Source organism: Taeniopygia guttata, chromosome 10 (assembly GCF_048771995.1).
Source record: "Taeniopygia guttata chromosome 10, bTaeGut7.mat, whole genome shotgun sequence".
NCBI classification, from domain to species: domain Eukaryota; kingdom Metazoa; phylum Chordata; class Aves; order Passeriformes; family Estrildidae; genus Taeniopygia; species Taeniopygia guttata.
In genome coordinates, this window is record NC_133035.1 from 3,886,162 (window position 1) to 3,913,286 (window position 27,125).

The 27,125-nt window shown below is 54.3% G+C and overlaps 2 protein-coding genes across 5 annotated transcripts in view; one reads left to right on the forward strand and one right to left on the reverse strand.

Moving 5' to 3' along the window:
- The window catches only part of ZNF609 (zinc finger protein 609), a 61,360-nt gene extending 49,175 nt beyond the window's left edge, over window positions 1-12,185 (forward strand). For 2 of the 4 annotated variants that reach the window (XM_030281564.4, XM_030281565.4), the window contains exons 4-10: window positions 5,026-5,113; window positions 5,476-7,831; window positions 8,236-8,602; window positions 8,762-8,937; window positions 9,418-9,634; window positions 9,749-9,818; window positions 9,975-12,185. In XM_030281564.4, the coding sequence (XP_030137424.2) occupies window positions 5,026-5,113; window positions 5,476-7,831; window positions 8,236-8,602; window positions 8,762-8,937; window positions 9,418-9,634; window positions 9,749-9,818; window positions 9,975-9,981 (3,281 nt within the window). In that variant the 3' untranslated portion in view covers window positions 9,982-12,185. Of the gene's footprint in view, window positions 1-5,025; window positions 5,114-5,475; window positions 7,832-8,235; window positions 8,603-8,761; window positions 8,938-9,417; window positions 9,635-9,748 lie in introns of all 4 variants that reach the window. The other 2 variants (XM_030281566.4, XM_032750299.3) reach the window with 2 other exon arrangements.
- A 1,440-nt stretch (window positions 12,186-13,625) lies between these two features.
- On the reverse strand, window positions 13,626-26,196 carry OAZ2 (ornithine decarboxylase antizyme 2; the record flags this gene model as incomplete). Its single annotated transcript, NM_001142785.2, is given in 5 exon segments — window positions 13,626-14,377; window positions 16,096-16,181; window positions 17,986-18,161; window positions 22,770-22,927; window positions 26,041-26,196. Coding segments are annotated over 5 exon segments (573 nt in total). The 3' UTR covers window positions 13,626-14,243.
- Window positions 26,197-27,125: the final 929 nt, after the last annotated feature.

Consider the following 27,125-nt stretch of genomic DNA (forward strand, 5'->3'; position numbering starts at 1 on the left):
GTCACTTCGTAGGATACACCACCTTCATCTGGGGAAACTGAGGCACATCTGGGCTGGGTTTTGGGAGACAGAGCATCACAGAGGAGCATTGGCACCCTCCAGCTGTGGGGCTCCCCCATCTCCCCAGCCCCATCAACCTGCTGTCCTGGGTGACTTCCCTCAACCCAAAAGCCCTGGAGCAGCAGAGCTCCCTGAAAATCCCAGGGCTGCTGGAGAGCCCCATGGGCAGCAGCAAAGCTGATAAGAGCTTGGATATTGTATGGTGGTTTTGGGTGGAAATCAGGAGAGGGTCACAGTGACCGTGCCAGGATGAATGAACTGGGCATGCCTGAGGCAGGGAGCACAAAAACATCTCTCCCTGCCAATTCTGGTTGAGAGGCCTTGCCATGGGAGCGGTTGCTGTTCTTTTCTCCTGCTCCTCACCCCACCGTGGAGCTCCATGCCTGTCTGCCTGTCCGTCCGCATTACCCCTCGCTTCCGCAGCCACCATTTCGGAGCATGCCTTGGAGGTGTCCTGTGATTTCCCACAGCCTGGGTATTTTTAGTCTGTGGTAATTCAGTGAACTCACACAGAGATGCTTCTCTGCTAGCTGCTGATGGTTGTCACTGCTGGGAGCAGGGATTTCACATCCAGTCCTGCACAAAGGCAAGCCCTGATACTGCCTTTGGTCTCTTTGGGTCTGCTGCATGCCTTGGCTCCGGTCACACGGCATCTCTCTTCCTTGAGTGTAAAGGCAAGGTGGGAGCCATCCCTGTTTTTTGCCTGGCATCTCTCCCTTGCCTTCCCATTGTCAAAGATAGGGTCAAGAGTGATGTTGGATCTGGCTATTGGAAACTGGAACTTGTGAAATGTTCAGGGATGCAGCAACCATCTTCCCTCGCCCAAAGGAAACAGAGGAGAAAGCTACACCAAAGATGTGTCTGCAAAGTCAGATGAGGTGCTTCCAGCATCTGGAGACTCTCCTCAATATCTCCAGAGGGATTCATTTCTCCCCTTGCTCCTTGGGATGCAGCAGCCTCATTGGACTGCATGGAAGGACCCGAAAGCATTGGAGCAGCTCTTGGCTTGCATCGGGTTTAGAATCACAGAATCACACAAACCCTTAGTTTGAGAGGGACCTCAGAGCCTGGTTCATTCCACCCTTTGCCATGGGCAGGGACACCATCCATAAAGGCAGGTCGCTCCAAGTCTCATCCAGCCTGGACTTGAGCACTTTTATGGATGTGTCAGCCAGAGCTTCTCTAGGAAACTTGTGCCAGGGTGTCACTACCCTGTCAGGAAGGAATTTTTTTCCTAATATCCAATCTAAATTTCTCCTCTTTCAGCTAAAGTCATTACTCATTGGCCTGTCACTTCTTGGCTTTGCAAAAAGTCCCTTTTCAGCCTTCTTTTAGATCCCCTTTTGGCACTGGAAAGGACTCTAAGGTCTTCTTCTTGACCTGTAGCTTCTCTTACAGGTGGTTCTTCCTACTCCCGGTCCTTGTCTTTTCCTCCTCCATCTCAGGTGGTGTGGCTGGAGCAGGTGTTGCTGGTGAAGATCAAGGCAAACAAGTCATTGAGCCCCTCAGCTGTGAGCTGTCCTGACTGCAGGCTTCCTTTGTGTGTCTGAGTTTCTTTAAGAGTTCCTTGTTAATCCATTAGGCCTCCTGGCATTCCCACCTGAATTCTCTTTGTTGGGATGCATTGCTCCTGAACTAGGGGTGATCCTTGGACGTGACCCAGCTTCCTTGGATCCCACTTTCCTCCAGCGCTCTATCCCATGGCACTCTGTCAAACAGGTCTCTGAAGAGGCCATAGTCTTCTCTCCTGGAGTCCAGGGCAGTGACCTTTCTGTGTGCTGCAGTCCCTGGAAAGCAGCTGGATGGCCAGGGACAGTCATGCACCATCTGAGCATCCATCCCTGCATGGTATGATGGGATGATCCTGTCTCCCTCTGGGCCTGCTGGGGAAAACATGTTCATGTTGCCTGTCGAGGTTTGATAGAGGGGACTTCTCTGTACGAAGACACCAGAAACCTCCCCCATGTTGGACAAGGTCAGATAAGGCAGAGCCTATCAGCGATGAGGGCAGGATAATGTATTTAGGAAGGGGAGAAAAAGCAGCTCCCATTCCCCAACCCCCTGTGCTGTTTGGGGGCAGAGATGTAGAAATCAGGAGTAAAGTTGAGCCTGGGAAGAAGCCAGGAGAAAGTGTTTTAAGGTTTGGTTTTATTTCTCATTACCCTACTCTGATTTGATCTGCAGTAAATTAAATTAATTTCCCCAGGGTGGGTCTCTTTTGCCCGTGATGGTAATTGGTGAGTGATTTCTCCTTACTGGGTGAGGTGACAATTATGCTGGACAGCCCCATGGTGTCCCCTGTCTCCTGGCAGGAGCATGATGGCCATGAACAGCTTTGGTCTTGTGTCCCAAAGCCTGGGCACTGCAGGTCAGGTGGGATCTCTGCTGGGGAAGAAGTGAAGAAGTGGCATCCTAAAGCTGAGGTATCCCAAAGCCAGGGTATCCTGGAACTGATGCAGGTCGAGGAGGAATTCATGGAGCCATTCTTGGTTGGGCTTGGGGGATTAATCTTTGGAAAGGGGGGAAATGTGCCCCAATAAAATGGCTCCTGGTGCTCACAGCACCTTGTCCTCCATCCCACGTAATCCCAGGATTTTCTCATACACTGTCTTCCTGAGTGGCAACTTCGTACCATCACCAACCCTTAATTTTCCAGCCAGGATACAACTTGGATGTGAACACTTGGTGAGCAGGATGCTGAGTGGTTTGCACCCACATTTGGGTGATATTGGTTCCTTAAGAGTTTCAGAGATGTCACCTTTCCATGAAACCAGGTGGGATGGGAATTACCCAAGTGGGATTCCTTCTGTTCAAGAGCATCAGTGTTCTTGGAGATGTGAAAGCATTGCTTCCTCACTGCTGCCCTTGTCATGCCTGTGCCTGCTCATCATCCTGCCGTGGGAGGGGGACACAGTGGGTGAAAAAAGCTGCTTAGCATCTATCCTGGGGTTTAAATTGTCCTGGGTTATTGTTGGAGGATTAGGAGGGGATTTGGTATGATTGGTTGCAGTGGGTTAAATATAGGCTGGTGTGTGTTGGAGGTCTGGCGTTCCAACAGGGAAGGAGACACGGTGCCAGCTCGTTTTGCTCCTTCCTCTTTCATCTCTCTCTTGTGACTGTGGTGGTGGGGAGGAAAAATGCCAGCACCTAATATCACACACTGGCCCCAGAATGCACAACAGACTCCAGTGGCTTGCCATGCAATTAACTTCCAGCAGCTCATGTGGTCTTCTCTGCCTTCAGAGGGATTGAACTGGCAGGGGGAGCAGAGGGACTGGGAGGGATGGGGCCTGGGTTATTGCTGCATGTTCCTCAGTGGCTCCCAGATCCTTGACAGCTTCTGGGAGGATCCCACAGCAGCTCCCCAGAGTGCCCCACCTGGGAATGGTGGGCCTGGATTGGGGTGCAGGATGCAATCAGGAGCTTCTTTGGATTTTAAGGTAAGGGGCACAGGCTTCTGCCTGCCAAAAACTGCTGCATTAAGAAAAACAGAAGGCCACATTCCATATGCCCTCTTTGGGTTGCCTGGAACCGGGATTCCAGTGTTCCACTGATCTTTCCATGCATGGGGCTGTGGGTTCCCAGCAGTTGGTTTCTCACACATTGTCTCCATCATCACATCCTGGCCATGTCTTTGTTAGGGCAGGTCCCCAGCACCTTCTTCTGAAGGCAGAACCCAGCATCTCTTGCTCACTGGGATGAGCCAGCTGTGGCTCTTGGCCGTGTGCTGGCACCGTGTCTTCCCATAATCTGCTCACAACATTTTCCAGGAGGGAAAGGAAAATGAGAAGGCCTGCATTTCATTTCTCTTTCAGAAGGAGCCCCACGTGTCGGGCCTTGGCTCCATGTATTATCCACGCCGAAGCCTGCAGCTGGCTGCTGGCATAGCACAACGGGGGATGTGGGCTGAGATTTATAAACATGCTTCAGGCGCAGCTGCTCCGGGCTCCCTCGGCTCCATCCATCTCCCAGGGCCGTATATCTTGCTGCACTCATCAGCCCTTGCAAACGCGGTCCCGAGTTTTACCTTGCTTGGATAAATGTGCCTGGCACAACAGACTCTGCTCCGGTTGTGCAGAAACCAGAGTGATCCGTGGCAAGGAGGATACACCACAGTGCTGAGGGATGATGTGAAAGACCCCTCTGCCTCCCAGAAGAGCTGCTGAGGGTCCTTGGCCTCGGTGTGGGTGTGAGCCAGGCAGTTCTTCTTTTGAATTACTGTGGAAAAGCTGAAACTCCAGGGGTTTCTGAATGCCCAGTGACTTTGTTCCATGATGGGAGGATGTGGCCCTGTGGATGGTTCTCCAGATGGAAATATAGGGCAGAGGGATTCCCGTGGAGGCGCTGAAGTAAAGTGGCCCAGGGCAAGGGAGGGATATTCTGCCAGGATTGGGTTTTCCTGCCAGGGACAGTCGCCTGAGCAGGAATGCTGGGCTCAGCTTGCCATCTAGTGGCTGTAGCAGCTTTTTCTGGAGGGTCATGAGGTTCATGGCCGTGCTCGTTCATAGCCCTGCTGGAGGGTTTGCAGCTCCACTTTGGGGTCCACAGCCTTGCTAGGAGCTTTCTGCATTTCCCCCAGGGTCTTCCCAGCTCTTTCTCCCTGGAGATCACATTCCCTACACTACCTGAGCACACATGGAGCCAGTGTGGATCTTCAGGTCACCCCTGAAATCCCACAGCCCTTTGGGGGTCACTGGGTTTTAATATCCCATGAAAATAAGGAACAGGAAGAGAGTTTAGGTGAGATATGCCAAGGGAAGGATTGAGCTGGGAGTCTCCAACTCCCATCTTGATACCTCTCTAGCCCTGAGCCCAGTGTCTCACCTCTTCTGAAAGCCCGTGACCACTTGTCAACCCTCCTTCAACTCTAGAGTTAAGCTCTTCCTCCTGCCTGTCATGAGGGGCAGGTTCCTGGCACTATGGGATCACACCTGGCCCATCTGACCTTTTTCCCTTGCCTTGCAGGGATGCTGGTGGTCAACGTCACCTGGAGGAACAAGACATACGTGGGGACACTGCTGGACTGCACGCAGCATGACTGGGCACCTCCCCGGTAAGTGGCTGGGGGGCTCTGGGGGGCTGAGGACAAATCAGGCCCTGTATGGTCCCCATGGCACCTGGGACACTCTGTCCTGTGCCCATGGGGCTGCCGTAGGGATTGGTATCTCCTCCTTGCCCAACCCAACTGCTCCCATGACTCTCTGCCTCTGCAGTCACATGTCCCTTGTCCTGGGGACCAGAGAAAGTTTAGCACATCCCAGGGGACCTCTCTGGTTCCTCTTTATCAATCAGTGTGGAGAGAAGTCTGTGGGATTGAGAGTGAGGGGAGTAAGGGGGTCCCCACTGTGCCTTGGGGGCAGCACAGCCCAGCACAGCCATCTCTCTGTTAAAACCTCTGTGTCCTCCTCGCTGCAGGTTCTGTGACTCTCCCACCAGTGACCTGGAGATGCGCAACGGCCGGGGCAGGGGCAAGCGGATGCGCCCCAACAGCAACACGCCGGTCAATGAGACGGCCGCTGCCTCGGACAGCAAAGGGACCAGCAACAGCAGCAAGACCCGGGCGGGAGCCAACAGCAAGGGCCGCCGGGGCAGCCAGAACTCCTCGGACCACCGCACCCCGCCTGCTGGCACCGCCGAGGACGTGAAGGCCAGTCCCTCCTCCGTCACCAAGCGCAAGAGCAAACCCCTCTCTGACATGGATCTGAACTCCAGCTCAGAGGACTCCAAGGGCAGCAAGCGCATCCGCACAAACTCAATGGGCTCGGCCACGGTGCCACCTGCCACGGTCAAGGTGGAGCCGGCTGTCCTGGAGCGCAACTGCCCTTCTCCCATCCTCATCGACTGTCCCCACCCTAACTGTAACAAGAAGTACAAGCATATCAATGGGTTGAAGTACCACCAGGCCCACGCACACACGGATGACGACAGCAAGCTAGAGGCGGATGTGGACAGCGAGTATGGCGAGGAGCCCTCCCTGCATGCCGACATCGGGAGCTGCAACGGCGCTGCCGGGACACAGAAGGGCTCCCTCTCACCTGCTCGCTCGGCCACCCCCAAGGTGCGTTTGATGGAGCCACACAGCCCCTCCCCATCCAGCAAGTTCAGCGCCAAGGTCCCCTGCAAGAAGAAGGTGGGTGGGGAAGGGGACACAGACCTTGGTGCTCTGTCCAATGATGGCTCTGAGGATGGTCCCTCGGTGGCCGATGAGACGAGTAACGATGACTTTGACTCTCTGGAGAAGCGATGCATTGATAAGGACAAGTCAAAGAAGGCCTCTGGTGCTAAACAGGAGAAGATTCCTTCCAAAAGCTTGAAGTCAGCCAGACCCATTGCTCCAGCCATCCCCCCGCAGCCGATTTACACCTTCCAGACTGCCACACTGACCACAGCCAGCCCCGGCTCCTCTGCTGGCCTCGCCACAACTGTGGTCCAGACCATGCCCAACAGCCCCCAGCTCAAACCCATCCAGCCCAAGCCAACAGTGATGGGAGAGCCCTTCGCTGTCAATCCTGCCCTCACCCCTTCCAAGGAGAAGAAGAAGAAAGACAAGAAGAAGAAAGAGCCCAAAGAGGTGGAAAACCCTTTGACTCCTGGAAAAGCCTGCAGAGCAGAGGAAGGTAAGAGCCCTTTCCGGGGGGAATCCGGTGAGCTGGGGATGAAAGGCGAGGGGCTGCTGAACGGTTCATCTGACCCCCACCAGAGCCGGCTTGCCAGCATCAAGGCCGAGGCAGATAAAATCTACAGCTTCACCGACAACGCACCCAGTCCCTCCATCGGCGGGGCCAGCCGGCTGGAGAACACCAACCCAGCCCAGCCCCTGACCCCACTGCACGTTGTCACCCAGAATGGGGCAGAGGCCAGCTCGGTGAAGACAAACAGCCCAGCCTACTCAGACATCTCTGATGCTGGGGAGGATGGGGAGGGCAAGCTGGAGAGCGTGAAGGCAAAGGATCCAGAGCAGCTAGTAAAGGAAGGCGCCAAAAAAGCTCTTTTCCCACCACAACCGCAGAGCAAAGAGTCTCCCTTCTACCAAGGCTTTGAAACCTACTATTCCCCTGGCTACCCCCAGGCTAGCCCAGGACCTCTGAACCCTGGTGGGCAGTCTGCAGCTGAGACACAGACCTTGAAGCTGAAGAAGGATGAGGAGCAGGAGAACCCAGAGGTGAAGGTAAAGAGTGAAGGCTGTGAAGAGAAGAAGGCAGAGCTCGGCAGTGGCTCCAGCCAGCAGCCCTCAGTCATCCAGCAGCGCCCCAACATGTACATGCAGTCCCTTTACTACAACCAGTATGCCTACGTGCCACCCTACGGCTACAGCGAGCAGGGCTACCATGCTCACCTGCTGAGCACCAACCCTGCCTACCGCCAGCAGTACGAGGAACAGCAGAAGCAGCGGCAGAGCCTGGAGCAGCAGCAGCAGCGAGGGCTGGAGAAGAAGGCGGAGCTGGGCTTGAAAGAGAGGGAGGCGGCACTCAAAGAAGAATGGAAGCAGAAGCCACCCATGCCCCCAACGCTGACCAAAGCCCCGAGCCTCACAGACCTCGTCAAGTCGGGGCTGAGCAAGCCCAAGGAGCAGGGAGGCCCTGATATGGCCAAATCCGTCATCATCCCCAAGTTGGAGGACTCATCCAAGCTGTCCAGCAGCCAGGTCGCCGAGGGGCTCAAGGTGAAGCTGAGTGAGGCTGGTCACCTAGGGAAGGAGACGGCTGAGACGAAGGCTGGCTCCGAGTGTGGCCGGCAAGCGGAGGTGGACCCTGTTCTCTGGTACAGACAGGTAATGCCCTGCCCTGTCTGCCAGCCCAGCCTTGGGTTTGCTCCTGGAGGAAACCACTCACTGGGCTTTGCTGGGGTCATCACCTCAGGGAACACATGTTGTCCTCTGCTTGTGGTGGGACTCCAGGAGAGAAAAAGGGTGGGGCTGTGAGGCCACAGATGAGCTAGGGAGAGCCCAAGGAAGGGGAGTGGTGTTTGCTGATCTCCTCCAAACCCAGCCTGGATTTGGGACAGGTGGGGCTGTGGGGAGGCAGCTGCTGGTTGGCTGTTCTTGTGGGAAGTGGAGGCCAAGGAGAGCCCAGGGAAGGGGAATGGGGTTTGCCAGTCTCCTCCAAACACAGGCAGGTTTTGGGACAGGCAGGACCAAGGGGAGGCAGCTGTTCTGATGGCTCACTGTTCTTGCAGGAAGCTGAGCCCCGGATGTGGACCTATGTGTACCCAGCAAAGTACTCAGACATCAAGACAGAGGATGAGCGGTGGAAAGAGGAGAGGGACCGAAAGTTGAAGGAAGAAAGAAATCGAAGCAAAGAAGCCTCGTCCAAGGAGGACGGGAAGGAGAGCAGCAGCTCCGAGTGCAAGCTGACCCCCACCGAGGAGGCTCGCATGGTGGGGAAGGATCCCAGGCCCAGTGTCCACGTCCCCGTGTCCTCACCCCTCACGCAGCATCAGTCCTACATCCCGTACATGCACGGCTACTCCTACAGCCAGTCGTATGACCCCAACCACCCCAGCTACCGTGCCATGCCCACCGTCATGATGCAGAATTACCCAGGTAGGGAGCTGGGAGCTTCGAGGGGTGTCCATTCCCTGCTGTCCCTGCTCTCAGGGTGGGGGGTGGCTGTGGGACATCCTCTCACACACATACAGAGCCACATGCTCTCACTGTGCTGCCTGAATACTCTGGGTGCCCTGACTGCTCTTCTTCCCCCAGGATCATACCTACCCTCCAGCTATTCCTTCTCGCCGTATGGGAGCAAGGCGTCTGGCAGTGATGACAGTGACAAGTCCCGAGCCAGCCCCAGCGTGAGCTGTAAATCCAGCTCGGAGTCCAAGGCCCTTGACATCCTGCAGCAGCATGCCAGCCACTACAAGAGCAAATCACCCACGGTGAGCATCAGCAGGGCGCTGGCTTCGCCCAGCTCTGTGGGATAGTCCCTAGGTCCTGTAATAACGTGGCAGCAGCTCCTTTTGTCATGTGGTTTTGCTGTTTCTGCTGCTGTGGGGGACCTGTAGCCATGGATTCCAGCATTACAAATCCTTTGGGATGGACCAGCCAAACCTGTGCCCCCATGCTGAGGCATCTCCAGGCCCTGCAGCAACCAGGTGACATTTTTCCTCAGCCCTGGAGCTGGCAGGTGGGATGTGGGGGCTGTCTCCATCCCATGGCTCTTCCTGGGCTGAGCTGGGAGATAGAGCTTGGACACAGTGAGGAAAGAGTAGTCCTCAAACAGGCCCTGTGTTCTCCACGTGGCTTTTGGCATCTCACCCCATGGTAACCTTTTGGGCAAAGGCAGAGGGAACATCCCGATACGTGCCCCGGGGTCTCTGGTCATGTCCCTCAGCACGTGTCTGCTTTCTCCTCTCCAGATAAGCGAGAAGACGTCTCAGGAGCGGGACCGCAGTGGCTGTGGGGTGGTGGGGGGCGGTGGGAGCTGCAGCAGCGTCGGGGGAGCGGGTGCAGGGGAGAGGAGCGGCGACCGGCCCCGCACGTCGCCCTCCCAGCGCCTGCTCTCCACACATCACCACCACCACCACCTCGGGTACTCGCTGCTGCCAGCACAGTACAACCTGCCCTATGCAACAGGTGAGAGTGGGGCTGGGCTGGGGGGGGAGCTGCACCTGCCCTTGGGCCACGGGACCCTCACACTGTCCCCGAGGGCCCTGTCTCCCAGCTCCTGACACATCTTCTCCCCACCAGGTCTCTCCTCCACAGCCATCGTGGCCAGCCAGCAAGGCTCCGCTCCCTCCCTATACCCGCCTCCGCGGAGGTGAGAACGGTGAGGCTCTGCTCCTGCCGCACCTCCGTGCGCGCCGGGCTGGGCCGCAGGTGGCCGGGATGGCGCTCACGGGATGCCCTCGAGGGTTTAGGGTTTGCCCATGGCCTTGGGGCTCGTGGGAGCTGACTTGCCCTTGGGTCGTGGCAGGATGTGACACACCGGGATGCCTGGGCTGTACAAGACGTGTGACTGGCTCACATGGAGAAGCGCTGGAGACTCCTTTAGACATCAGTTGAATGGTGTTAATTGTACTGCTTGACGTTCCTGCCCTGATCTGAGGCAGACTGTGTCTTCTCCCCTCGTCGGACACACACTGACTCCCCACCCCACCCCTCTTTGTGGAGTGGTGAGCTGGTACCTGCGGATATATTTATTCTACTGAGCACCAGCACTCGGGGTGGAGGCGACTCACCTGCCTGGTGCATATGAAGAGGAAACAGAAGCACTGAGGTTTCTTGATGAATTTGGGACCCTGCCGTGTCTCTGTGAGCTGCTGCTTCACGATAGGACTGGGGGCAGGCAGGGACTTGGAACATGGGCCGAGCCTGCCGTGTGGCCACAGTCTCAGGAAAGGAAGGAAGGACTGGCTCACAGAGCCTTGGCGGGTGTCAGGGGGCTAGTGTGAGCCAGGCGGGTGGGTGGCAGCCTGGCTAGAGGCAGCTGTGGAGCTCTCCCAATCCCTCATCTGGTCCTGCACCCCACAGCACCCACAACTCTGTGCCTGTGGGCAGGAGCCACCAGCATGTGGCCTGTGGCCAGAGTGGGGCTGGGGAAGCTCTTGGCCCCAGGAAAGCAGCCTCTGCCCTTGGGGGCTGAGGGCAGCAGGGGACAGAGCTGGGGCTGCGTCTGTCACCCCACAGGCTGCCAGGGCCCCCCAGGCTGTGCACGGTCCAGACCTGCCTGAAGCTCCTGCCTGTGGCTTTTGCTTTGGTTTCGGAGCTGCAACTCCGCAAATCCCAGCCTTTCCTCTGCCCCACTATCATGGCAAGTGCTTCCCAAACCCTGGGGCAGCACATCCTGCCGTGGGGGGCTGTGGTTCCCCTTTTCATCCACCTTTTGCTTTTAGGGCAGCTTCCCCGGGCCGCAGGCAGGGCGCAGCAAGAAACAAGCACACTTAGGTTCTGCCAGAGGCGTGTGGGGCCGTGCCGGTCCCTGCTCCAGCCTCGCGCCAGGGCTGGGGGCACCAGGTCCTGGAGGAAGACGGTCCCCACTCCTGCCTGCTCCCCAGCTCTGAGGACAGGGGCTTTCTGGTCCTCTGCCCCCAGCCCCAGAGCGGCTCACCCCAGGCCGACACTCTACCTCGGCCCCGCAGCGGCCGGGCTGCCCCTGCTCTGCCCCCGCCTCTCCCGCTGCCCGGCCGGGGGACATGGGGGACATGGGGGCCATCGGTCTCAGTCGTGTGTGTCCGTGTTGCACCCGGCCCCGAGGGCCGCTGTACGGGGATGCTCTGCCTGCTGGGCTCTGTACATACTGTAAAAAGCAATTGTTTGAAAGCTGTTGTTTTGGGTTTTGTTTTCTTTCCCCGTTTCTTCCCCATCCCACTGTGCCCAGTTGGAAAGGAGGTGCTGGCTGCTCTCGGCTCGGTTCAGGTGCCAGCAGCACGGCGGCCCCAGCCTGCTCTTGTTGTCTGACTCATTTTTCTTCCACTTTGTTGTGTTTGGAAGGAGACGGGGCCGCGTGGCCCAGCACACTCTGCAGCACTCTGCAGGGACAAGGTGGGTTGATGGACCCACCCCACACCCGTCACAGAGCCAGCCACATGCAGCCACGGGACTGGGGCGTGGCAGGGTCGGGGTGCTTTGGAGAGCCCCACATCCCACCGTGGAGGAGTGTCCCGCTGGCTGCTCCTACCTCCAGCCCCGGCTGGCCCGGCACAGCCGGGCTCCCAGCACGGCCGGGGCCCACAGCGGCTCCAGTGGCGCAGAGGAAGTGCCTGGGGGTGTTGGGGTGCCACAGGCTTTGCTGGCAGTCAGAGGGGGTCGGGGGGCTGCTCCCCACCTTCCCAGTTGGGTCCCAGTTGAGTCTCCCTTTAGGTGTTAAATGAAACAACAGTTTATGCAGAATAGGTTTGAGGTTTGGCATTTTCCAGGTTCTCTGGGCCAGCTGCTGCCCACGGGGCCACCCCCAGCCCTGGTGTCAGACCGTTGGTGTTTATAGCTCGTTTCCATTGGCGTTGCTGTGTTGGGTTTCATTTCAGTCTTCCTGACTCTGCCCTTCTGTAAAGTGTACATTATTACCAAGTTCCTTGTTTTTTTATATATATATATATAAATATATATATATACAAACTGTACTCTTCTTGCCTTTGTACATTTAGGCAAGGAGGGAGAATAAATCTTTTTAAGAGACAATCACAAACCTGTGAGGGTGGCTTTTTCTTGCTGTTCCCCCAGTCTGGTCCTTTATCCCTAAAGAGTGTGGCCAGTTATTTTTGGGGGTGGGAGATGGGGTTTCCCCATCTCGGGCATCTGAGAAGGCTCTTGGTGCTCACTGACCCCTGGATCCACCTCTGCCCCAGCACTCATGGCTCTGGTGGGTGCTGCAGCTGAGCTCAGACCTGGTGATGGGAGGCAGAACCCCCCAGGGCCAAACCCCTTGGCACCAAGGCCTCAGGGTACAGGAGGAGGTACTGGAGGCACGGGGCAAGCACAAGGCTGGGTTTGGCTCCTCCAGCTTTGCCATGGAGGTGATCCATGTGGGAAGCAGCACCCAGGGACACCACAGCACCTTCCAGATTTTCCAGAGGGTGTTTTGGAAGGCATTTGGCAATTTGAGAAATCCACATTTGCCCTCCTTTACTTGAGGCAGGGCAGGAGAGGATTTGAAATTGCCAGAGAAGCAGATGCAGTGGCACAGCTTCCAGCTCCTGTGACCAGAATCTTACATTTTGCCAGTCAGTTCTACCAGTAAGAAGCAGCAAACTGGTTCCCATCCCATCAGCTGGGATGTGCCAGCCTGGAGCACCATGGAGTGGCAGCCAGCCACTGGCACATGCAGGGACACACAAGAGGCACCCACCAGTCCCGGGCCAGAGTTGGGGCAGCTCCTACAAGAAGGGATAAAACTGGGCCCTTCTCAAGCCAGCAGCAGCACTCAGCAGTTTCAGCCACGGAACACCCATTCCCAAGGGCTCCTCTTTCTGAGTACATTTGATTTTAAACTGGTAGAGGGTCTAATGCCCTGCTGGAGGGAGTAGAACTCCTTTCCCTCTTGGTTTCATGGAGGGGAAGGAGGGCAAAAGAGACCCAAATTTATGATTATTTATTTACACACACTCATATCCCAGCTCCACCTCTCCCTAAGCAAACACCATGCTGGATATCAATGACTCGGGTCCAGCTTCCCAACAGAATCATCTGTGAAGGGCAAGGGCACAACAGGAACAATCCCACAAGGAGCCAGGCCAGGAAGAGCTGAGGGCATGGCCCTGGGGCACAGCCCCCTTCCCTGGGGGCCAGACATACAGGATACAGGGACAGGGCTGGGATGAGGCATTGACCTACTGCTGGCACCATGGATCCATGGCACCATGACCCTTTCCTGGAAGAAGCCCCTGGATGGGGAGAATATCCCAGGCCCCACACAACCCTTTGGTTTGGATACAGCCATTGGTGGCATCTCAAGCCTTGAGCTCATCCCTGTGGGAAGATGAGTAGGAGCAAAATTGAGGGCTTGGGGTTGCTCCAGACTCATCCTAGGGCAGAGGGTAGAGGCAGGAGCTTTTCTTGGCTCTGGACCAACCATCACAGTGCAGGTCAGGAAACTGGTCCTCCCAAATAAGCAGCCCCAGTTATGTGAAGTTCATCTGAATGCCCCTTTTATTGAATGCTGTGATAGTGTAGTGGGAACGTGGAACAGGGTTAAGACTGCGTAAAACAAAAGCTGGAAGAGCAAGAAGTTTCAAAAAAAAAAAGAAAAAAAAAAAAAAGGTTAGACCAGTTAAACCAGCATTGGAGATGTATGGGGGGTTTAATGTAGTGTTAAAGGATAAACTTGAGTGTCTCCTGCATGTGCCCCACACCAAGCCAGGCTGTTTTTAAGGTCTTGAATGGGAAATGAACAGGTTGTGTCCCAGCTGAGCCCACGCTGGGTGGGCAGGAGGCACCAGTGGGGTTCAGAGGAGTCCCGAAGGTGGTACTGACCCCGGGGCTCCCACACCATGCAGGTGCATTGGAAGAGCTCCTATGCCAGTTCATAAACATCTTCCTTTTCCTAGTGATGATTACATGTGTGATAGATAGTTCTCTAGGCAACATGTTTCAATGAGAGTCAACTCTGGGGATACACAGCCCAATCTAACAATGAGAAATGCGCTTGCAGTCCAACAGAAGCTCTGCTTCCCTCTCCTCAGGAGAGGAGGTGGTCCTCTCTCCTCTCCACAGCATGTTAGGGTCCCACTGGAGCTCCGCTCTGCAGCTATTCTTCATCGGAGGAAGAGCTCTGATCCAGGGGGTACACCATGAACATCACGTCCGGCCGCGACGGGACAGCGGGGTGGCCAGGCCGCACGATCTCGAAGCCCAAGAAGCTGAATGTCTTCAGGAGTGGAGCTACCAAAGAGAAGGAGATCTGTTACCACCAGGAATAATCCTCTTCACCCTCTCCCTTGAGCCATCAGTATCAAAGTGCATGGGACACCCTCTGTGAGTGCATCGAGAGCTTCCTATGCAGAGAAGCACAGTCCTCTCCAGCAGGGGTTTTTGTCTCCTCCTGTACTGATTGCAGCTGCCCCTAAGTGTGAAGGGATTTTAGCTGTGCAGCTGAGCAGCTTTGTCCATGTTTCTCCTGCCATCTGCACATCCCTGCTTTCCAGGACGGAGGTGGCCATCCCATAGGATTTGTCCTGCCCCAGCACCCCTTGAGCACCGACAGAGGACAGACAGCAGCGAAGAGGAATCTGCTCAGGGACAAGGAAGACATTTGCTGTCTCCACAAGGAGGTGCTGGAGCTCACTGGAAACTCCAGACAACTCTGCACTGGTCAGGGTGGGACCCCAGGAAAGCCACTTAGGTTACACATGGGAGTAAGAGTGGGGCCAGCCCAGACACGGTTCTGTGGCACCGTGCCTGTGTCACTGAAGCAATGGCTGCCCTGTGACCTGTGACACTCACCCTGGTGCAGCATCCCATCCCTACAGCACCCTCGGGCAGTCAGCTCCAGGACACTGAGTGATAATGCAGAGGAGCTCCTGAAGATATTTTCTGGCAGCACTGAATTTCAGCTGGATAGACACGGACCCAGGATCTGGACCACTCCAGAACTCCTACAAACAACCCCTGGCATTGGCTGTCCCCTGTCCCCAGCCTCCGCAGGGGCCACCTATGCAACCGGTGCTAGTGGTGACATAACAGCCAGGACTTGATTCTGAAATTATTCCTGGCATGGTAATGAGGGATGATGACATCTTCCTGGGCTCAGCTCAGCTTTACTAAGGCCCTTCATTTCAGAGAAGCTGGGACAGCTCATGAAGCTGCAGAGTAAAATTAGAATTGGGTTGGAATTACTCGCTAGGATACAGCCTGACTCTGGTGGGATTTAGAGTGACACATTCCCAGCCTGGTACATCCCCCAGCCCCCCAGGCTGTAATCCCTCTCCCAGCACGTCTATCTTTAGACCCTAATGCAGCCCCCAAAGCCATAAGCATCTCGAGCCAGGGCCAGGATTACCTGTAAGCCTGGAAAGGACAGAAGTGCCAGGAGATCTTTTAAAAAGCTGATGAATTTCAGGGCAACAGGCTCTAAGTGCTCTAAGTGCTTGTTTTCCATCTAATAACTCCTCCCTGGTTTAACCTTCCATGTCACAGCAGCCTGGTGCCAAACAGAGACTTCGCTGCTCACCAAAAGAACATTAACTGGCACTGGATGAGAAAATTACCCCAAATCATTCAGGAGCAGCTTTTTGCACCAGAGTATTGAATGGCAGGGCATCAAAGCAGATGAATGGAATCCCAGACTGGTTTGGGCTGGAAGGGATCTTAAAGCTCATTGAGTTCCACCCCACTGCCATGGGCCGGGACAACTTCCACTGGACTAAGTTGTTCCTATCCAGCAGATCTGCTGGAGAAACCGCAACACTCCCTCAACCCTTACCCTCCAAAAAGGGCTTATTTCCTCCACACAAAACTATTCCCATAAGAATTATGCACGTAACACTCCCTGCACAGGGAGGGTCCCGCAGGTCTTGCCCTGGGATGACCAAGTTTCTTTACAGCTTCAGCAGGACCGTGTGGGATGTCAGGAGTGAACCCGAGCGCAGGCCAGCCCTCACCTCGATCTTCTCTGCTTTTTCTGAAGCAGATGAAGACATAGTTGACTTTCATTTTTTCTTCAGCAAACTCCAGCAGTGCTGACAACCTGCCAAGGAGGGGGAAGACAAAAGGACATCAGCTCTGGGAAGTCCAGTCCTGAGGAAGCCTCTGGGCATTATCAAATTATCAACTGTTTGGATGATTTCGGACACAAAGATTGTTTACAGCTGCCTTCCAGTGAACAATGGGTGCTGAAACAATGGGCTTCCTGCCCTGCAGATTCAAGAGCTGTCCTTGCTCCGAGTCAGGATAAGTTCCTGTCCTCACAGCCACAAACACCCTCCCCACCCGTGGTGCTTTGGGACTGAAGCCTTCGTAGTCAGGAAGCGAAATATTGCAGCTGCTCCCAGAGCATTCCCTGGCAATGCATATGGGGGCTCTGGGAGTTCTGTGCTTTTTGGGAAGGAAAACTGCCCAGAACCGAGCTCATGGCAGGCAGAAAAGGAGAACAAACCATCCCTAGAGAACATGTGCACAGGCAAATCCCATTTCCTGAGCTGGATGGCACAGCTGCTGCCCCCTGAATCCTCGCTTCCTGCCTTTCCAGCTGGATTATTTCTGCCACCTCCTGATGGAAGCAGTGCTGCAGTAACCCCTCTGCGAGCCTCCAGGGTGGCACACCGATCAACTGCTGTCACTTGCAACCACTGGCGCTGCCAGAGCAGTGACAGACAGGCCTTCACTCCACATCTCAGTAACCAGCTGTCAGCACAGCACAGGAGATTAAATTTGCAAGGGTTCTGTTAATATGTTAATGAACTACTTTAATTATGGCTTCTGGCCTCTCCTCGGCTGTTTCACCCAGCTAAAAATAACCTGACAAAATTGCGCTTTAAGTCACAATGACACTGGCAAATAAATCCCCTCCCAGAAGGACCCATTCCAGGGAGAGCCCAGAGATTTACAGGCCAACTGGAGAAACTACACAAACATCTATCTGGACTCAGAGTCAAATGAGACAAGTGTGAGACAGCAACCAGACTGCCACTTCCTGCAGGTGCCCAGTGATGGGCTTCTCTTTAATTAGCTCGTGTCACTGAGGGATGAAGCCTACTTGGAGATTTAGGAGGAGCTCCGCAGAGAAATCCAGCAAAGCCACATCTACACTGCAGCGGAGACCTCTGGCACAGCACTTGGCAGGAAGGAGCTGCTCTGGAAGCTGCATTTACACAAACTTCCCATAGCAGAACTGTCTGGACAAAACATGACCGGATTCTGCCAAGAGAAAAATCAGAGCTCCTGGCAGAGTCCGGCACCAGTGCAGCAGTGCTCCAAGAGCAGATCCACCTACTAACGAGGAGAACATCAATAGGATGGAGAGGTTTTTATTTCCCTGAAAGAAAGGAAAATCTGCCAAGATGGGCTTGCCAAGTGGCCCGCAGAAAAATAAAATTAAAAAGTAATAAAATATCAGAGAAAATCTTGTTGGCTTTCTATACCAAAGTATACAAAGATTCACTCTGCTCATTTATTGCCTGTTTTTCATTAGTGTTGGGACTCAAAAAATGGTAACTCATCTGGAATATCATTGAGAGAAAAATATTCTTGTGGGGGACTCCGCAGACAAGGGAGCAGAATGTGCACAAACCACAAACAGAGCTGCTATTGCACAGCCCATTTTCCCCACACACAGCATGGAATCCCAGGATGGTTTGGTTTGGAAGGGACCTTCAAACTCATCTTGTTCCAACTCCTGCCATGGGCGGGACACTTTCCACTAGACCATGCTGCTCCAAGCCCCATTCAGCCTGGCCTGGAACACTTCCAGGGATGGGGTGTCCATCCACAATTACGTAACTGAAGTCCTGCCCTCCAGGAGCCATGGCTACACCGTCAGGATCAGAACTTACCCTTCTTTGCTTCCATCAGCTAATAGTCCATCAGGGATTTCCACAAAGAGGCTCTGGTTTGAGAGCACTGCATCCCAGGAGGAGGTCTTCACCTCTGTGACCTTGTACTGGAAGTGGACAATGTGAGGCTTCCCTTCATGCACTGGGACATCTTGGCTAACAGTGATCTTCTCATCCTGGGAAAATGAAAAATGTAAAGTACTGAACAGCCAGGGGACAACTGGAGAAAGCAAATGTAAAGAAATGGTCTTAGGGTTTTACTGAGGGTTATGCTTTTCCCTTCTCCTTTTGCTGGCTCATGGACACATCACACAGTTCTCAGCCCTCAGAGTGATTTCTAGCCATGTTTTCCTGTTATGGGAATGTAGTTTTACATATTGACATAATACTAAATTTCTGACTAGAAGACTCCACTCCTTCACTGCAGGCTCCAGCCACATCTGGTGGTGCTTCGTGAACTGCCCTTCCAAGAACACAACTGGACCCAACACCCAACACAGAGCTTCTGCTACCACAGCCCAGCCAGGTTTGGTGCCTCCCCCATCCCCAACACAGCCTTTCTGTTCCAGGAGTGACCACAAATTGCTTTCCCAGGTTTTATGGTTTGCCTCCTGGTGTAAGGGAGAAAAACACAGAGTGCAGGGAAATTCCAGAGCAGATCTGAAACTTGTGAGGAGGTCTTTTCCAGAGACCACAAATGCACATGTCCTTCCCCAGTCCTGCCCCATGAGGATGCCAAGCATGCAGATTACTTGGGATCAGCTCAGCAGTTCCTAGAAACCAGTTCAGTGGTTAAAGCCCCATTCCTTCAGACAATTCCTGCAGGCACTTGGCTTGCCCAGTAATGATTTCCACGTTTCAGTGCAAAGAGCCCCAGTTAAAAGCAGAGCTGAGTTAACGCTGTTACTGCAGTGAAGCTGAGCTTGGTGACAGCTCGTGTGTCCCTGTCCCTCACGTTCACTGGCACCTGCGCAGCTTTGAGGGCAGCAGTAAAGCAGAGACCCACAGTCATGAGAGCACCTGGAGAGCCACGTGTCCCTCCCTCCTCAGCAGGTGGGTGGGCAGTGGTTCACTCCTCTGGGTCATTGGGTGAGCACTGTCCAGCCTCCAGATATTTTATTTTAACAGTGATTAATTCAGCAGCTCCTTAAAAGCACCTCAAGCCACTGTCCCAGTGCTTTAATTCCCATTACCTCTTGTCTTAAAATAAATGCCCCTTGGTTTGACTACTGTATGACAGAGAAGCCTCTGAGGACATTCACATTGGTGACAAAGTAATACCATGTGCAAAGTGGGAGCTGCTTGGCCTCTGAAAGCTGAGCAGAGGAAGTTGCCTTTCATTGAAAGCTCACAAAGCTGAGCTGAAAAACAAGTTTACACTTCACCAGAATAAATATCCTGTAGGAAACAAGTTTATTCATTGAGTTTGAAGGAAGTATGAGTGGCTGAGCACACCAAGAAATGCACTGAGAACTGTTCCAGTGAGGTCAAGCTGTGGCTGTGATGGAGCCAGCAGAGAGAGGCAGGGCTGAGGTTCTTACAAAAAACAAATCCAAGGGGCTTATATGCATTTCCTTCAGCAGTGAATTTACAGGACACTTTATAGTTGTTTCAGTGCAGAAAAGTGTTTCTATTTCAGAAAACATCCTTCTCTCCAGAAAAGCTCACAGATCATGCTTTTCCCATGCTCACAAAACTAAAACTAGGTGAGGAAGGGAAGGAAAGCAGGCTGGGATTGACACATGGGAGGTGTGCCTTTGAGTGGGAAGACTGGCACTGCCATAGGAAGGGAAAAGCATTCTAAGCCATTTAGTTGAGAACTTCCTTGTCACCAGAAATTATGTCCAGTGAGATTGCTCCAGTGAAACCCCCCTGTGACAGCCCAGGAACCAAAGGCAGCACGACCACAGGGATTAGCAGAACCAGTTCCCCCGGTTCAGTGGGAATTACGTTTACACAGCCTGGCTGGGGCAGCTGACACTTTATTTCTAGGTATCCAAACAGAGATGTCGGGGAAGAGAAAGGCTCTGTGAGCTGCTGCTGTGAAGCAGCAACAACAGCCCAAAATTCTTTGGAAGCTGCTCAAAGCAAAATCTTATTTACACAACAAGCATTCGGTTCTAGTTCACCCTGGAAAAATCCCCACACAAAATCCCCCTGCCATGTTCCTGTGGTCAAAACCCCCTGCCACCAGACTGAATTTTACCCAGCTGCCCAAACCCTGGCTCCCCAGCACTCCAGCTCCATTTCAGCATCACAAAGCTGCAAAGACCAACTTCCACTTGGTTCCAATTCACTGAACACAAGATTTTCCAGCCCTGCTCTGCTCCTCAGATGTCCCAGGAAGGATGGGGGGAGGCCTTGGTATGTTGGCAGGGTCAGAAGGAAGGATGTTATGATCCACCCTGGACAAGTGGTGGAGAAAGCTGTGGAAGCACCCACTGCTGCCAGGTGCTACACCTGCAGCCTCCTGCCAGCTCTGCCAGCCAGGGCACATCTCAGCTGGCAGCACCCACACCAGTCACTGTGGCATTTCCAGCTCCAGCAAAGCTCCCTGGATGGAGGGCTGAGCTTAAAGTCTCTTAACACAAAAATCCCAACAGTTACAGGAAGCCCCAGTTTATGGCAGCGGTGTGTCTGAGTGCTGCATGCACCAGCAGAGGTAGGTGTGTTGGGAAAGGTCATCCCTTGGACTGGAACAGCTGACACAGCTGGAAAAAGGACTTAAACTTTCAGCTCCAGATGCCTTTCCAGGTCATGCTGGTGGCTGCTGGCTGAAAAGCTCAGCTGCTGTAACTACAGTACTGCCAGACCGAGCAGGTCACCGAGAGGGCAGACAGAACCCTGTCACCGCTCCGAGGTCTGACACACCTCAAATCCTGGGATCAGTTCTGGGCCCCTCATTCCATGACAGACATTGAGGGGCTGGAGCGTGCCCAGAGAAGGGAACAGAGCTGGGGAAGGGCCTGGAGCACAAGTCTGCCCAGGAGCAGCTGGGTGGGCTCAGTCTGGAGGAAAGAAGGTTCATGGGGGACCTTCTTGCTCTCTACAACTCCTTGACAGGAGGGTGCAGCCAGGTAGGAGTTGTGCTCTGTTCCCAGGGAACAAGGAATGGGATGAGAGGAAATTACCTCAACCATTTCCAGGCCAGAGCAGGCTGGATATTAGGGAAAATGTTTTCTCTGAAAGGACTGTCCAGCCCTGGCAGAGGCTGCCCAGAGAAGTGGAATCACCATCACTGGAGGGGTTCAAAAGCCCTGTGGATTTGGCACTTGGGGACATGGGCTAGTGGTGAACATGGGCAGTGCTGATGGAACAGTTGGACTCAATGAACTTAGAGGGTTTTTCCAACCCAAACTATTCCGTAATTCTCTGTTACAGAAGGGGTTGATTTTCTGACAGATCCTGCTAGTTTTGTCAAGCAATAAATCCAGGAGGAATTCCATCCATATTTCTGGGATGCAGCTATCTGAATGACATCCCCCTGCCCACACACCACTGCCAAAATCTGTGCAAGTTTAGGGCTGTACTGGAATCAAACACTCCAACGTCTCTAAATCATTATTCCTTCCACCTTCCTCCTCCATGCTGAGCCTGTTTTCTACCTCTGGGCCTTGCCTGGTGCACACACAAGGCTTGGCAAAGCTGGCTGGCAGGAGTTATAGCTGCAGGGTCCCATTTCCCACCCAGAGGGGATTCATTACTTGTCCTGAGCCCTCTTGAAGCTATTTTTGTATCTTCTTTCTGTGACAGGAAGCCCATTATGCAGCTGCTTCTCTGGAGTTTGTACCCCCCAAACATCTGTGACAATTCACCTCGAGCATTAAACTGATGGGACCTTGTCACTGGAGGCTCAGAGGCTGGCATTTTGCAAGGGAAGCAGGTGAGGAAAGCGCTGAAAACTCACCAAAGGAAACTCTGAAAGCAACCATGAGGTCTGTGATTCTCTCAGCAACTCTAGGAGGAGACTCTGGGAGCTGTGGCCTGAAAGGGTCTGTATCTTTTCATCAGGTGATGTCTGTGTGCCACCCACAGGTTAATTAAAAATCAGGTCTGACACCTATGACAACACCCCTGGCTCAACAGCCAAATTTGCAAGGTCAGCATAAACTCAGTCTGCCTCACCTAAATGGAAAAGCAGCCCTTGTCCCAGAAGGGAGACAGATGTGAGCCAAGTCACACAAATTACTCTAGAGGAAGGAGCAGCCAGGTCTCCTCATTCTAAAGGAAAGGTACCATGGAACAAAGAGGAGCACAAAAGGAGACAGCTGCAAGCCTGCAGACACAAACCATTCCTGATCTTGCCCTGCCTGTGCTCATGTTCTAGAAACAGCCGTGTCTGGGAGCCGCTTCTCCCACCTGCACCTCGGTTCAGGCAGCTCCCAGGCCCTGACAGCTTCACCTTCCGCACCAGGGTGCAGGAAGGAGCTTATCAAGCCCTCCCTTGCTGCATTTCACCTTTCTGCTTCTCACTTCCTTTCTCTGCCAGGCATTTCAGAAGCCCTTTCAGGTTTTGATAATGCAGGCTCCACGTACAATAGCTGCAGCAGGCCCCTGGGGACAGGCTAGTGAATGATCTGCTGCACAATGGTCTCTCATTTCTTAATAAACAGGTGATATTTAAGCAGCAGAGACCTGTCTGCAGCTCAGTCCCTGAAAAATTACCTGTTCTCCCACTTATTATCTTGGAGTTATTTGCATTTATTCCCATCAGACTGTGGAAGGAAATGAACACAGCTGTAGCACAGGTACAGGTCAATGTTTAGATGTTAAATGTATCTCACCTTATATATCAGAGCTGAAAGAGAAGGATCCCTGCCACCCCCTCGCCCACCGGGGATCTTCGACAGTGGGTGAGGGGCATCAGGAGCACCACAGAGGCCCTGGAACGATGTGCCTGCAGCACTGAAGCTGGGGACAGTTACTCAAAGGTAAAATACTACTGCAAGAAAAAGAGAGAGCACCGTGTTACATTAGCAGGGGTCACATTTCGGAGGCTCCAGCTTCTCAAACCCCCAAATCATTTGTATCCTTGCTCCTCCACAGCACCCAGATATCACCATCGAACTGCCCCAGTGGCACCAGAGCCAGAGTGTTTTGTTGGGAATGGACAAGGGGCCAGGAGCCCAGAGAGTGCTGAGCAACCTCATGCTAATAAGGGAGGCCTGGAAGGCTGCCAGGAGCAGATGGCTGGGAACACATGACCAGATGAGCACACATTTTCTAGAGGCAAATATCTACAAATAGATCAACAGGGCCCAGGAGGAGAAGGTTTAAGTTTCACATTTTCAAACCCAGGAGAAATGAAAGGGTTGGTTCTTCAATACACTCCACAACGTCCATCGCAACATTTTCACACACACATGAAGCACCATGCAAGCATCCTCCATCCCAACTCTAAAAATTACAAGTTCACCCCACAGAGCTACTTTGAACAGCAAGAAAACACATTTCCCTTGCAGTTTCCAAGTTTATTTGGATATCCTACACATGGCTTTGGACACAGGCTCTGGCTTTTAGGAAGCTCATCAAAGCAAATTATTTGACTTCTGGAGCCTTGTTTCCTCTCTCAGCACCACAAAAGCTCTGTGCTGAGGCCCAGTGATGTTCCTCTAGCACAGCCTGCAAAAGCCATGTAGGAAAAACAGTCCTTCTCCAGTGCTGCCATTCTGAAACACAGCAGCACAAAGCTATGGAAGCACCACCAAAACAACACCGTCAGGGAGGGCTTCCATGGGCAGGGAGCGAGGCTGAAGTGGATAAATTCTGCAGCTGTTCTGACAACCACCGTCTGCCCTGAAACTTCTCACTTGAAGCGGTTCCCAGTGCAGTGTTTTTCCACTCTAATCCCTGTCCACGAGGCAGACAGGCTTAAGTATCCAAACACCAAGTACAGAGCTGCACTGTCAGAACCACCTCAGATGCCTAGAAAAACGAATCAGACTGGTTTGGGCTGGGAGGGACCTTAAAGCCCATCCGTTCCACCCCCTGTCATAGGCAGGGACACCTTCCACTACATCAGGTTGCTCCAAACCCCATCCAACCTGGCCTTGTAACTCGCCTGTGTCAGTTACAAACAAACTACTACAAGTAGTTTGGCATTTCTGAGTGCCAAAAACTTGCAAGTGCACAAGGCAGAATGGATCTCTGCATACCACCTACCACCAAAACCATCTTTCTACAGGAAACACTAATATTTTTCCTCCACATATTCCGTTTGCTAGATGGGGGTGCTGGGACAGCATTCCCATGTGCTAGAGCAGGAGAAGAGGCAGTTTAAATACACCAGGAGATGTCTGGGGGCAAAGCAGGGTGTTCTGTGCTCCTGCTGTGCCTGGGGCTATCAATGGGCCAGTGTGTGTTCAGTAGTAGAGGATGTCGAGAGGATGACAAAGCACTTTGTGCCTCCCCACCCCCGAAAGCTGTTGGCAGCTTTGTTATTCCCTTCCCTCCTCCCTCTACCCTCCAGCCAACAATGTACTATTGATAGCTCTTTCCAACTTGCGGCCAAGGCATAGAGAAACTGGATAATGAAGTGGAGTTGTGGGAAAAAAAAATTAAAACAGAGAGGCAGCCAAAGACACTTCCCGGTTTCACTTCCTCTGGCACATGCAGAAGTCAAAACACCAGCCCCCTTCAGCTGCTCATGCACATCCCTGGCCCAAATCTGCACACCTCCACTATCCTGCCCCCAAAATCAGGGTCCCTGCACACCACCACTGTCCCCCGCAAGGATTAGGGTTCTGAGAGCAGCACCTTCAGGGAAGAGAGTGTGTGTAGGGCATGGATTAAAAGGACTTTTGCTTTCTCCAGCTGTGCTTCAGATCCCTGGGAAGAAATTCATGCAAACACCCAACAACATCTGATCCCTTCATCCATCCTTGCGCAAACAGCAACTCTCCCTGAGGTCTGTTTGTAGCTTAAAGTTAGGCTTGTGCTCCCTTCTGACGTCTGTCCTCCTTGGAGAAGCTGCTTTCCTGCAGCCTGGTTGAAATTAAGATGCATTTAGATCACCAAGGCCTTTCCATGGAAAGACTCCTCAGTACAAGCTGCTGGTCTGTGCCCTGCCCGAAAGGGGAGCTGGAAGTCGGTGTTAAGCTCTCATCCCGCGGGTGTAATTTTAACTCGCTAAGCTCCCAGCGATCCCAACCCCGTGCCCTGTCCCTGGGAAGTGCAAAGGGCAGCTCAGCAACTTCAGAACCCCATCATCACTGCTCCTAGGCAGCCCCGGCACACAGAGCCAGGCTGAGACCATCACCAGCACATCAGGAGCTAAAACTGACACATTTCCTTGTGTTTTGGGGGTGTTATTTGTTTTGAACACTTAGGCCAGATGGAAGGATCCGCAGAGCTCTCCTGATGTTGGAGAAAGGACTGTTTTGTTCTTTTGTTTTCCTTTCTGCCCCTTCCCAAAACAGGCTCTGGAGATCCAGCTACACTTGAATAATATAATAATAATAATAACAACAACTTTTATTACTATTATTATTATTATTGTTAGATACATATCCAGGAGCCCGATTTGAGGAGCAAATTGTAAATAACCATCTGATGAACCCAGCACAGCTCAAGCAACTCCCACACAGGCAAAGGGCAAGAACCGAGGCTGCTTCATACGCATCCTCTGGGCTCTTATCGGCGACAGAGGCGCAGGAAATGACACTCGGGGGACTCCAAACAAGGAACAGACATACAAGATAAATCGGTCAGCTGAGAAAAATACACAGATCCTGCAAGTTCGTGGCTGCTGACACCTAAGCCGCCTGGAAAAGCCACCTCCTTGTAGGCAGAGAGAGGTGTGGAGGGAGCGCTCGGACCCCGCCGCGGCCAGGGCCGCTCAGCGAGAGGTGCTCAGGCCCCGGCGAGCCCAGACCCACTCCCGGGGGGCTCCTCCAGGGGGAAAAAACGCCTTGATGGGGATTTTAAACGGGAAAAGGTGGAGCGGCCTCCCCCCGTCCCGCGGCCTCCCCGCCGCCTCAGCGCCCGCCCGCGCCCCAGGCCCGCCCGCCGCCGCCGCGCTGAGGAGCGAGGGAGGGCGGGGAGCGCGCTGCGCACCTGTCCTGGGTGTTTATCATCGTGCGCTCGCTGCGGTGCGGCTGCGGTCGGTATCGGCGCTGCTGGCGCTGCTGCCCGGCGGTGTCCCGGCGGTGTCGCGGCTGTCCCCTCCTGCGCTCCGCTCCGCTCCGCTCCGCTCGGCGCCGCGCTCCGACTGACCCCGCGGGCCCGCGCGCGGACACGCCCCCCGCGCCGCGCGCCCGGCCCCGCCCCCGGCCCCGCCCCCGGCCCCGCCCCGCGGCGCGCGGGCTGCCTGGGAACCCGCCGCCCGAACAAAGGCGCGCGCCCGCCTCGCGCCCGTGACGTCACAGAGCCGCGCGGGCGCGCGCGCCGGCCGCGTCCCTGGAGGGGCTGAGGGGAGCGCGCCTGAGGGGAGCGCGCCTGAGGGGACCCCGGTTATCCACAGGCTCCCGGTAATCCACAGGCTCCCGGTTATCCACAGGGTCCCGGTAATCCACAGGCTCCCGGTTATCCACAGGCTCCCGGTTATCCACAGGGTCCCGGTTATCCAGAGTCCCGGTTATCCACAGGGTCCCGGTTATCCACAGGGTCCCGGTTATCCACGGGGTCCCGGTTATCCACGGGGTCCCGGTTATCCACAGGGTCCCGGTTATCCACAGGGTCCCGGTTATCCACGGGCTCCCGGTTATCCACAGGCTCACGGTTATCCACAGGCTCCCGGATCTCCCCTTTGGTCCCGGATCTCCTCATGGCCTGGTTCTCCCGAGGGTCCCAGTTTCCCCCTCAGGCCCCTGTTTCCCCCTCAGGCTCCCGGCTCTCCTCGGGCTCCCGTTTATCTCCCGGCTCCCGGTTCTCCCCACGGGTTCCCTGTGCTCCCTTCAGGTTTCCAGCCCTCCTCGGGCTCCCGGTTCTCCCTGTGGGGCAGGTGCCAGGTGTCAGCAGCCCCAGGCCGGCCTGGGCTGTGGGAAGTGACAAGGGCCAGGCAGGAACAGGGGCAGAGGCGGTGGGAGGAGAGGTTGGGAACAGAGCCGAGGAATGAACAGCGGAGCCACACACAGAAGAAGCCACTGGTGCAGAGGTAAGAGATTGCGAAGAGATTCCTCCCTGTGAGGGTGGGGAGGCCC